This window comes from Macrobrachium nipponense, chromosome 22 (genome assembly GCF_015104395.2).
Source record: "Macrobrachium nipponense isolate FS-2020 chromosome 22, ASM1510439v2, whole genome shotgun sequence".
In the NCBI taxonomy this organism is placed as follows: domain Eukaryota; kingdom Metazoa; phylum Arthropoda; class Malacostraca; order Decapoda; family Palaemonidae; genus Macrobrachium; species Macrobrachium nipponense.
Window position 1 is genome coordinate 79,697,596 of NC_087213.1, and position 12,622 is coordinate 79,710,217.

The window sequence follows — 12,622 nt, forward strand, 5'->3', positions numbered from 1 at the left end:
TATATATATATATATATATATATATATATATATATATATATATATATGTATATATAATATATATGTGTATATATATATATATATATATATATATATATATATATATATATATATATATATATATATATACACATATATATATTATATGTATGCGTCCGCAAAACAATTAAATAAGTACCAGTCAGGATATACATTATTGTGAAAGATTTCCTTTCATCGTAACCTTCATATTAAGTAATGTACTTCCTTCTAGAAGCAAGAGACTGTGTGTCTGTGAGAGAGAAAGAGCGTCGCCAAGGAATTTTATATCGTAGAGAGGAAACTAGGAGGGATCCCCACCCACTTACTCCCTCTACCACGTCACTAATCTGTTACATCCTGTGGATCAGATTTCTCAACTCACCTTTCGCTTCGTGAAGCAGATTTTGCTCAGATTTGCCGCTTCCTCTCATCTTTCCGTGACACGTCTTTGGCCTATACGTCCGTCTCATTCGGCCCCTACCAAGTACTGCATAATGCTTGATTAGAAGGTTAACTTCAGCAGATACTAAACACCAAAGATGGAATGCAGATACAGAGCAGAGAGGGCGGAAGAGCGCTGAACATCAGTGCTGCCAAGACCTGGAGGTTTCTGGGAAGGCTGTTACCTGGCTCTGGTAACACTGGCTCAGATGGGTTACACTGGTTTACCTGTAGATACCCTTCTCAGCTACCTACCTGCCTCTCTTTTGTACCTATTATACTTCCGTACATTTACCGAGGGTGTCGTAACGACACCCGAGGCCTACCTGTCTCCTTCTCCCACATTTTTCAGGTTCTGTATCATTATGAAACATTGTGAAATCATATGGGAGTCATGATCACATTGTGCGGTGCGGATACGTACATCCTCCAGCAAATACGGCACGCCTTCTCTTATCTCACCTTTCACTCGGTTACTGGTGTTTCCTTAAGTGAATTTGGTCTCGTATCACTGATGCCCTCCTCATCCATTTCCTTATCGACGTCCCATCGCAGCTTACAGATTTACTAATCGCCTCGTCCAATTATCAAGGGCTCGGAGGGCCTGCCCAGAAAATAAATCGCCAGAGGTTCGGTTCTTTGTTATTGGGTTGTAAGAAAATTAGACAGCTAGTTACTATATATATATATATTATATATATATATATATATATATATATATATAGATATATAGATATATATATATATATATATATATATATATATATAATATATATATATGAGAGAACGCGCGTTTATTTTCAATATGAGTAATTAACCATTTATTTAAATTTTCTGGCATAGCATATAGACAGTATGATAAAAATTCTAGTCATACATTCGTGGCCTACATACATACAACAATTTGCACCATACGTTAGACAAACCAGTGTCAAAATTACAGTCGTTATGAATTCTTACGATTGACAGCATTCGGCGTAAGATGCCAGTCCTCGTTCATCTTCTCTCTCCAGCCCCAAAAGTATCTAGAGTCCCATCTGCCGGTATTGGTATCTCCTTGTAACATCAGAACAAAGTACCTCCGCCTACCTTGTTTTTCTCGCCTTTTCTTTACCTGTTTCTAAGTGACCTTCGCACGGGAGCTCATTCGGTCGAATTTTGGAATATTTTAGGAACCACCGAGGAGGGGCCTTCGTTCCATGAGGAATTTTAAGCCGATTACGACTGGTGACATGAACTTCTCTCTCCCCCAAATGTCATTCATATTCTGCGTCTGCTGATCTGTTACATACCCTCTTGTGTTATCGCCTGCAAATACTGGTACGGTCGACGTTTACATGAGCTACAGAACTATGTGGACTACGTCTCTCTCTCTATCTCTCTCTCTCTCTCTCTCTCTCTCTCTCTCGAATCTCGATATATATACATAGTATATTAATATATATCATATATAGATATATATTATATATATATATCTATAGAGATATATACATTTTTTTTTATTTTTTTTTAAAAATATCTTATATATATATATGATATATCGTAATATATAATATATATATAATACATATATATAAATTAGTAATATATATGTATAGTATATATCTATATATATGTATATTTAAATTAATATATACATAATATACTGACATAAATCAATATATAATTAGTATATATAACTAATATGTCTCTATATATATAGATTATATATTATCTATATATTATACATAAGAATAAATATAAATAATCTCTATATAATATATTATCTAGATATATACCTTTTTTCTGATTTTCTAAGGGAGGGGCCGAAAGGATACAATCTTCTGATTTTACAGAAATTCTTCAGGAGTAAGGTTGCTAGGCCGCGCTCTTATTCTTGACCAAACTAGATGATGGTAGTACCCTTTTACAGCTGGGTAGACCTTGTGGAGGACTGTCTTGGAGTGATATTTATATTCACTTTCTCCTAAGCTTAATCCCTTGTCGTGATCGCTGTTTTTAATGTACTTCCTCCAATTGTTTGGATCTTTAACGAATCATTTCTTAATTGTTTTGGCAGATTCCTTTCCTGACTCTAACCTTTCCTATTTATGCGGCTGGAGAGCGATAATATATATATATATATAATATATATATATATATATATATATATATATATATATATATATATGTATGTATGTATATATATACATACATACATACATACATATACATACACACACACACGATAAAAAGTAGGTCGTATGAAAATGCTCTTCATTTAGTGTGCAATTCTAAATTAACTATAAAATCAGAATTTGTTCTCGGTATTTTATCAAAAAAATTTATATATTTATACAATAAGAAATTAACTTTGATGGAAACTTTTTATTTTTATTTTACATTTAGAAAAAAAATGGCTCTTAGTCCCCAAATATGTCATTTTGTCGCTACAATTTCTGGAAAACTTTTGGAACCTGTTTTAGCGTTTATAACGGCGAGATATAATCTTTTGTAAAATCATTAATCCCTTTTTTTTTCTTTGTTTTCCTACTGTCACTCAGTTTATCGCAAGAATTTTCCCATAAATTGAATTTTTCTATTTACTGTAGTTTTTGATAACTTCGAGCATCACTTACTGTAGCAGGAGAAATCTTTGTCCGAAATCTAGGCATTATGGTCCTCCCGGTAACACCCATTTTCTATGCTTTTTCCAATTTGCTTTCCCAATATTTTAGCTTCAGTGGCGTTCCTAACTGGCTTCATCATTTTTTATTCCTCATATTTAAACTTATATATAGTGTCTCGTTTAAAAACGATTGCGACATTATTAACTTGAGAACAATCAATCGTCTGAAAATAATCAGATAGGCGTTTTTAATTGCTAAATTAGAAATATTCATTGTTGCAAATTTTACCTTCGCATAGATGTTAATTATCATTTTCCAGCGGAAGCGTGAGGTTCCAAAATAGATTTAATACGTTTAACGTAACGGGCCCTTTGTCGTCCCGAGGCCGGAAGGGATCCAGCCAAGAGTTAATTTCCAATGTCCGTCATTCCTTCTTTAACTTCTATTGTAAACATCAGTGTTCTGTAGATACATTAGTCGGGCTTTTCTTTACCTTATCTCAGCATCACCAGTAGTATTTGTCTATTCGATCACGGCACCTTTGTCAAACCCTTTCGGACTTCTACTCATAACTGTCATATATATATATATATATATATATATATATATATATATATATATATATATATATATATATATACATTTCTACCAACACTGTGCAGTTGGTGCTGGTCCTGCCTGCGGTTGATATCAAATTATAGCAACCACAAATCAGGCAGCCATACTCACGCCAGGTACAGCACATGACACTTGATACCAAAGGTGGGGTTGGTTTAGAGAAGGGGAGATGGGCGGTGGAAAAGGAGAGAGAGAAAGAGAGCATGTGATGAGAGTAATCATGAATGTTTTGCGGAGAAAGCGCTTGGTTGTTTCACAGATACTTTATTGTGTAGTGGCCTTCTGAATTAAAGTTAGTATATTTTTATCGGCGTAGCCAATTAGAAGACAAAACACAGAATTGCTCCAGACTAGAGCGAAAACCCCACAGGCTTTTCACATCTTTGTATCACTGCTGTGTTGGCCCTGCTCAGTGCTCACCTAGTCAAGGTATGGAGAGGATCGCGTGTGTTCGTACTCCCGCGGTTTACCTCCGATCAGCCGGGTGTTTGGAATGAAGAAAAGCGAATAAAACACTGATTATGCAAATTAAACGCTTGGTGACCAACAGAGACGAGGGGAGACGAAGGTCTTAGGGGAGAACAGGGGTTGCAAGTGCCGGTCCCTGGGGGGATATGGAGCTGGGGTGGGGCTGGAAGGTGTCTTGTTACTGTTTTTTCTAGTTCTTGTTCTCGTTATTATATATTCAGCCATATTTCTTGTTTGATGTCTGAGTTTTTTGCCACTAAATTTTATTTATTTATTTATTTATTTAGCTGTTTACGTTATGCTGTGCATAGCTTAGTTTTGATCTGAAGTTATCTGCTGTATGGAGGTTTTTTTTTTTTTTTTGAGATGGATCAGATTGTGCGCCTTTACTCATACTTAGCCAGTTATCTCCAACACCTAAAAAAAGAGAGCTTCTCTCTCTCTCTCTCTCTCTCTCTCTCTCTCTCTCTCTCTCTCTCTCTCTCTCTCTCTCTCTCTTCTTCTTCATTATTACTCAACCCTCTTGGCTAGCCGTTAACTTTTCACTGTTTTTGGCGTGAAAAATCCATTGCTTCCAAAAGTTGATTGGATTGAAAGGGGAGCTGCAAGATGGGAGACTAATCAAGAAGAGGAGCGATTTCCCGCAGCTAATAAACGCCGTTTGCCCAGCGAATGATTTCATTCCGAGCGTGCAAAAGGACCTTAATTGAGGGGACAAGGCACGAATTTGGAAAACCGTCGATTAACAAGACAGATTGTTACACGCATAATTGCTAATCGGCGAGATTAAAAAAAAAACAAACTCATGAAGCGTCTGTCCTATTGCTTGATCACTTTTCCGTGTGGTGCCTGACCCCTCTGCCGATGTTGGAGGGTATACTAAGATATGAAGTGTAATCAGTGTTCTGTTATCCTTACTTCTCTTTCTATTAAGCTTTAAAAAATTATTTTAAATTCCCCATTATTTTCCTTTATTGCGGTTTTCAAGACAGATGTAATAAAATACCGTAAGACACCTTTATTCTTTCTTATAGTCTCAGATATCAATCACAAACCACACGTGAGGTTCTTGTTTATCTTTGTATTTGCCACCATTGTGAAAATAATAAAAAATTCAATGAACTCCGGTGAAATCATAACGATATGGAAATTGCACGGCTGGAATCCTGAGGGCGGCGCCCCCCTTAATCACGAGATCTGGACGTTCTTTTGAATAACGGTAGACCTGGGATCTCCTATTATTATTATTATTATTATTATTATTATTATTATTATTATTATTATTATTATTATTATCTAGAACCAAAACTATTATCTAGAACGGGTTTGGTTTGCCAACACTATTTAATAATAATTTGGTTCCAGATTTAATTAATGAGTGATAGAAGGATTTCTCTAAAAAATTTTCTGACGTAACATTAAAATCGACAAAGCAAAAGGTGAGAGGTCATAATAACCACCAAAGGTGCAATCCATAGAGCGATCGTATCAGCGCTGTGAATATTCGTGACTGGCGTTTTAAGAGGCACTGAAGCGTTCCAGGTAATGGGTGAGTGGACGAGGGACTTATGCGTGCGTTCTCCTATGCACGTGTGCCCTTACAAATGCGTATATTTATAACGTACTTCCACGAGGTTCTTATGAGAGAGAGAGAGAGAGAGAGAGAGAGAGAGAGAGAGAGAGAGAGACTTCATTGGCCATGCCTACAATGTTCTTTCTCTTCTTCTCGCTACTCACAACCGAATATTCCCTTGTCTTCTTTCGGGGAAAGGGGCTGGGGGCGTTGGGGGGGGGCGGGGGGGGGCATATTCTCTAAAATACAGTCAAGACTTGTTGACCTAGGAGGTGAATTGCCTTCCTAGTTGCTATTCTACAGCTGTGAGTAACACTCTTTCAAAAGGTATCCCATCATATAATTACAAAAGGGAGGCTGCGATAAGATAATCCCCCCCAAAAAAAAAAATATTCATCGGATGCTTCTTTTTCCATTACTGCTGAAATGCCCATCTCTGCGTCATCCATCACTCAGCCTCATTCAGCACGTGACGAGTGAGGTTTGTTTCTCTACAAGAATATGTTGTGATTGTTTTATCGCAGTTAGGGCAGATTTCGAGTCAGATTTAGCTCCAGTTGTTCCCAGTAAAACGCGGTTATGTTGACTGGTTTTGTTTCACTTCCTCTGTTTATTATGTCTTATGTTTTTTCCCCCTTTCTTCATTGCGCTTTGCCTTTTTAACTTTGCACGGTTGAGGAGGAGCACGAAAAAGGAATTCGAGTAGTAAACTGTAAGAGATTACAAAATCTGTTCGTGAAACTAAGCCATGCACTTCTGGTATAATTGTCAGGACTGCCTAACCCCATTTCTGTACGTGGGAGGAATGAAATCACTTAGTATATTGAAATTTTTATTCATTTTCAAATGTATAAACATATTGCCTCCATTCATGTGCAACTCTATCGCCATTCCTAAGCACAGAGTAAAATTAGAAGATACAAACACTCTCTCATACAAACTTTTATTCGGGATTGCTTGCAGTTTGATAGCAATCGCCTTCCATAGTTGTGGGAAACCTTTAATTAATTGTAAACTGCTTTTCTCCCAGGCTCAAGTTTGAAGGCAGATGACAGAATGTATTACCATGTGCCACAAGTAACGAGATACGAGTATAGACACTCAGGCGAAGACAATATCTCGCCAAAATATCCTGCAAGATTTATGTTTCCTAGTTTTTATTCCGAAGGTAAATCATGTAATTGGGAATTCGTGTTTGGTTGTGGATTATTATAATAACATATCTCCTCAAAGGTCCCTAACCCCCCATCTCTCTCTCTCTCTCTCTCTCTCTCTCTCTCTCTCTCTCTCTCTCTCTCTCTCTCTCTCTCTCTCTCTCAGCAGATTATAATCTCAGAAAGTGCTTGGCAGAAAGCGGATCTCGTCTATTTCACAGCTTTGCATATGCTGGTTGGATTAAATTAACATATAATCATTTGGCTGAGAAATTATAATAATGCAAGTGTGTGAGGCATCGTAATTACGACTGATGACTTTTCACTGAAGATCATTCTAAAGAAATAAAAATAAAAAAAATAAAAAGTGGGGAGGGGGGCTAGTTTTAAAATAGAAATCTGTATTTCCCATGTAGTAACTCCAGTTTCGATATTTGCGTTTCATGTTTTGGCGTATATTATTCCCTAATGTTTACGAAAGTTTGTCTGTTGAATGCAAACAACCTGACCTGCATTGTATACAAAATCTTTTTTCTCTTCTCCTTCACAGGATACGGGTATGACGGCTACGGTGCAAGCCAAGGCTATCCATACATGACAAGCCAAGTCTACAGCGGTTACGACATGACCAGGGGCTACTCTCCGACTTCCTCCAGCACGCCTTCCTACATGAATGGCTCGTACAGTTCTGCGGCCATGTATGCATCGGCTCCTTCTCCTTATTCCATGAGCCAAGTGAGTAATGAGAATGAGTCCTTTCTCTTCCTTTCCCGTTCGTGGTTATTTCTCTACTGATTTGGCTTTCCACATCGCTGTGATTTTTTTGTTTATTCCTTCGTTTTTATCACCTTATCTATTTTCTCTGTCCTTAGTTCTTAGCATTGTTTTCCATTGAAATTATTATCAGAATAAGATTTATGTTGGGCGACTGCTAGAATATTAAAATGTTTGCCTTTCCTCATGATCGTCTTAGCTCGGATCATTTTCAGTAGCTCGTTATCCTTGAATTGATTTGTACGTTCCCTTTCGGTGACTCATTGTTGGTTCTTTTTTTTTATTAAATATTCTGTCAATGACTTATTCCTCTAGTTGTCTGTATTTGCTAGTAATCCTTCAACAGTTTTATTTTATGAGTTTCCATATCACTGTAATGAGAGTATAAGATTTTTTAAAAATATTTCACATCAGGATTCCATATCAGATTTGTAGATTTTAATATGATTCTCATGAGACGAATACATTTTCATTTGATTAGAAGCAGGAGGTCAATTGTCTCTTTCCGAAGAGTCCTTTCTGTACTAAAAATGCGTTGCCAGTCGTTGTCCCTAACGAGACCTAATTTCCTTCTGAAGATTCTTCGACTCAAGAGTGCTACCCCTCCTCCCTTGCAGATGGCGTCCATGGCGTCAGGAGTTGGTTCTGTGGGCTCCGTCGGATCTTCTGCGTCTCATTCACCGACGCCCATCAAATCTGAGACGCCCACTCTCCCAGTGTCATCCCCTGGGGCCACCATGCCTCCTTCTGCAAGCCATACCACGGCAAGCGACTATCAAAGTAAGTCACTCTGGTTTATATTTTCCTGTGGGAAAGAAACCAGGATCAGCCAGTATGATTTTTTAGGACATGAGAACTTTTGAATGCAAGTCTGAGCTATGAATGTTTATACGCTATTTTTTCTATGATTAGGAAACTCTTAGAAATTTCGGACACTGGTAAAGGAATTTGAAAGTATCTGGAAAGCTGAAGACGACCGGTCTTGCTAGCTAGAACAAGATCATAATAATAATTGGATTTGCATATAATCAATTATCGCCAATAATCTACAATTTGCGTAAGTGTTTGGATTCTCTTTTGCACACAGAATTAAAACGAGATTCATCTTTGTTAGATCTATTAGAACCAGTTGTCCGACCGATTAAAAGGGTTGACATCGATTTAAAAGTAAGGGAAAGAACAGGAAAGAAAATAAGGATTCAGATTGTATTTTTGTGACAACAGGTTTTATGTTGTGTTACGATAAGAGGACTTCAGAGTGTAATAAAATCGTTGATCAAAGTATTCTGCAAAACCGTATATGTCAAAAGGTATGGAAATGAGGAAAGCAAGTTGGTAGTGTGTTTGGTAAGAATGATTACAAGTAAAACAAGTGTAAAAATACGAGAATGTGATGATAATATTGCAGTAGCGAAAAAAATACCACACTACTATTTAGAGGCAACTAGGGTTAGCGTAAAATCTCGTAAAACATACTTAAAGAAAGAGTGGGTGCAATATTGTAATTAGTGAACGGCCAGTGACTGTTGTAGGATAAGCTTTAGGAAGAATATCCCGTCATTTCTAAAGAGCTGTAAACTTAGGAAGAATATCGCTTACCTTTAGAGAGACATGCGATTATCGGGATGGAATCAGTTGTAGAAAGGATACTTACTTGTTACTGGAGTTTCATGAGTTGTGGAAAAAATGGAAAAAAGGGGGTCGGAATATCCTGGAAATGAAAGTGCATAGGATATGAAAAATTAAATTGGTTACCTTCGTACACGACAATGCACATCGCATCGATTGGGGTTTCATGTTTGTCTTTCTTAAGTTATATACAATTGCGTTTGAAAAGAATTGCAAGCATGCTTTGTAAATCACTATCTGAATTAGAGGTATTTATTTGTCCTGATTACTTAATGATAATTCCATAAGTGAAATTTAATTAGATTGAATAGAGTGTTTTTCCTAATGAAGTCTGTTTTCATTTATCTGTTCGATTTTCAGCAATTCAAATATTTAAATTTGCAGAGCATAGGACTTCTTGCTTCCATCTTTTTTCTCTGTTCATGTCAGCCATCTAATGTCTTTGGGTGATCGTTCCCTTGAATGAATGTCGGCGCTCGTATGTAATGCGTTGTTTCTTTTGCCCTTCGCAGGTGCCGTGATGAAACGCGAGTACGGTTCGGGTCAGCCTGGACAGCAGGACCTCTCCCAGATGATCTCCATGTACCTGCCGGGCTCCCAGGAACGCCACGAACAGCAGAAGGCAGCAGCTGCCGCCGCATATATGTCCCACGCCCATTATCACGCCCACGCCGCCGCCTCACCTGAGCAGATGCCGCCCGCGCCAATGCCACTCGCCCATATGTAACAAGGGGTTGAATGAAGCGCCTGTGAGCCACATCATCTTTCCCCCTAAAAATCGAGCCGGGACTAAAACACACCGCCCACCTCATGAGGCCTCAGGAAGAACGCTCAGGGCACCAACACCTGAAAGAATTATTATGGTCATTACAGTGCCACCTTGCGACGCCCTCACACAACATGGAAATGAGGCTTAAGAGACACAGGTGTCTGTAGGTAGACAGGCACACCTGGTGCCAGCAACCTCCCCCCCCCCCCCCTCACCCCCATCCCCATCCCCATCCTTTCCCTCACCTACCCACGGCCACTCACACTTGTTCTGGAATGCTAAAAAAAAAAAAAGTCTTTTGCTTGCTGGGTTTGTTGTCGCTGTTGCTGCTGCTGCTGCTGCTGCTACCGCTACTTCTCGCGCCTGCTGCCTGGTCGAAAGGATGAAGGACTTATGATCAAAGGGCTGAAAACCTTCTTGTGCATCGCTGTTAGTACGGTAACTCCATATCCTCTTGCACTGAGTACAAGTTTTGAATGGGTGTGCTGGACCTGGTAGTCGGTGACTTCTTGGTCAAACCAGGTCTCAACAGGTCTCAAGTTGCTGTGGTCCAGCGCCCAATTTTCTCCCGTTACCGTTACTACGAGAGAGGATCGTTCTTGTATGAAATCCCTCGGGGCTTTCAGCGTCAAGGCCGTTGCCCCTTTGGTGCCTACGATCCAATTGTCCCGATAATGAGAGCGGCAGCAGAAGGAAAGAGACGTGGACGGAATGCTCCAGATGATCATCGTGGCGCCGATGCTGTGACACGACGACGACGACGACGGCGTCTTCTTCTGAGACGTCAGACAGAAGAAGAAGGAAGTGAAGCGAACGAAAGAAAGACTCGGTTGTGGGTGGTGGGGTGACGCGATTGTGCTGTTGGTGAGTGTGTGTGCGTGCGTGCATGCGTGTGCGTGTGTTTGTGATGGTGGAGGTGTCTCATCCAGTGAATTCCCGGCTCCGACTCTAGGTGGCTGGAACTCTCTGATCAAATGTGATAATCGCATAAATGTAATGTTATGACTAAATATTAATACTATTAATGGCGAGAATAAATAAAAAATGGTGTGTATGTAATACTACGTTCTTATTGCCATAATTTATACGGAGGTTTGTGTGTTATGATACCTGAGGCCTTCAGGTAACGTGTTAGTTAGCGCTGGTCATGTGTACACGTGTGTGTGTGTCAGTGTGCACGGAGGGGCCGGCCAACCTTGTACATAAAGTTTGCGCCCTGTACATAAACCCCCCCCCCCCCCCCCCCTCACTGCTCCGGGGGCTATCACCCTCACTCCGCCCACGCTCGGGAAGACTCAAGTGTGAGTACAGTTTAGGGTGGGTGGCAGCTCCCGCCCCCCGCCGGCCCCACGCTGCCCGCCCCTCCCCCGTAGCCGCCCACCTCGCTGCCCACCCAGCCTCCGCCCGCCCCCCCGCTAGAATCAACTCCACTGTGCCCAAAATCCGAAGTGTCGAACGACGGCAAAGTCACCATTGATTGATTTCATTCTATAAATTGGCGTTACAATAATTACGGTCATTGGCGCCGAAAAAAAGGACGATGATAGTTGACGTCGTGAAAATTCAGAGGCAGTGGGACTGAAAAGATCAAACGGACATTCATCAAGAAATTCATTCTCCCAGGAGGGCTGGTGTTGTCCAAAACGCGCAGGACCGAAAGGGGGGCGGCGATTTGTCCCGTTAGCGGGACATTCGTTGTCCCCAGATGTCAGTCAGCCTGTTTTGCCTGATGTGCCGCCTAAATTCACCCACAGGTAGTCGTCCTGCAGCTGTGATCGCCGAAGAAGCAGTGTTGATTCGTTTGAAGAGGAGGAAGATAGTTGATGATGACGATGATGATGGCCTTCGCGTCCGTCCGCCCCGGTTGGATGGATGAATGATAAAAGGCCTCTTCTTGTTTTTTTCCCAGAGGTTACGACGAAGTTATAGGACAGTCTCTCTCTCTCTCTCTCTCTCTCTCTCTCTCTCTCTTCTCTCACTTTAATATCTCCTTGCATAAAAACCGCGTTGGGTGTGCTACAAAGACGCGTAGCACTGTGGGCGGCACGGGCGGGGTGGGCGGCAGCGGACCAGTAAACCGGATCAGGTGATTGATCCTTCTTTGCTGTCCGTTTTCATCTTTTTTGGCTTTTATTTTTATTTGTCTAATTCTGTATATCATTTGTACATAATGCACCAATATTTGTCTTGTTATACAACACAGTGGATGAACCGACGTTTCTTTATCGTTGGAAATGAAAAAATAAAAGAAATAAGTGGAATGGAGTTGTTATTACATACCTAAATATCGTCTTTTTTCTGATTATTATTATGTACATATTCATTTTTGTATTAGTTTCAAATATGCTGTGCTCCGAAAGAACAGGAGGAATTCCTGCTTTTGAAAATACTGTGGCCCTTTGCATCAACTGTAGTCATGTCTGTTAAGCGTTTTCACTATCGTTCTTTTCCAATTTTTCAAAATTGCGAACTATATTCGTATTCATAAGTGACAATTTAATGGTAATTCTGGGCTTAGAGAGTCTACGCATGCTGATAGATAAGTTCATAGGCGAGTGCCATATTG

General features: G+C 39.9%; 1 protein-coding gene across 4 annotated transcripts in view; it reads left to right on the forward strand.

Annotated features, from left to right (window-relative positions):
• Positions 1-12,317, forward strand: part of LOC135198819 (transcription factor Sox-2-like) — a 45,816-nt gene extending 33,499 nt beyond the window's left edge. For 3 of the 4 annotated variants that reach the window (XM_064226787.1, XM_064226788.1, XM_064226786.1), the window contains exons 3-5: positions 7,435-7,619; positions 8,237-8,438; positions 9,800-12,317. In XM_064226787.1, the coding sequence (XP_064082857.1) occupies positions 7,435-7,619; positions 8,237-8,438; positions 9,800-10,014 (602 nt within the window). In that variant the 3' untranslated portion in view covers positions 10,015-12,317. The remainder of the gene's footprint in view (positions 1-7,434; positions 7,620-8,236; positions 8,439-9,799) is intronic. The other variant, XM_064226789.1, reaches the window with a different exon arrangement.
• Positions 12,318-12,622: the final 305 nt, after the last annotated feature.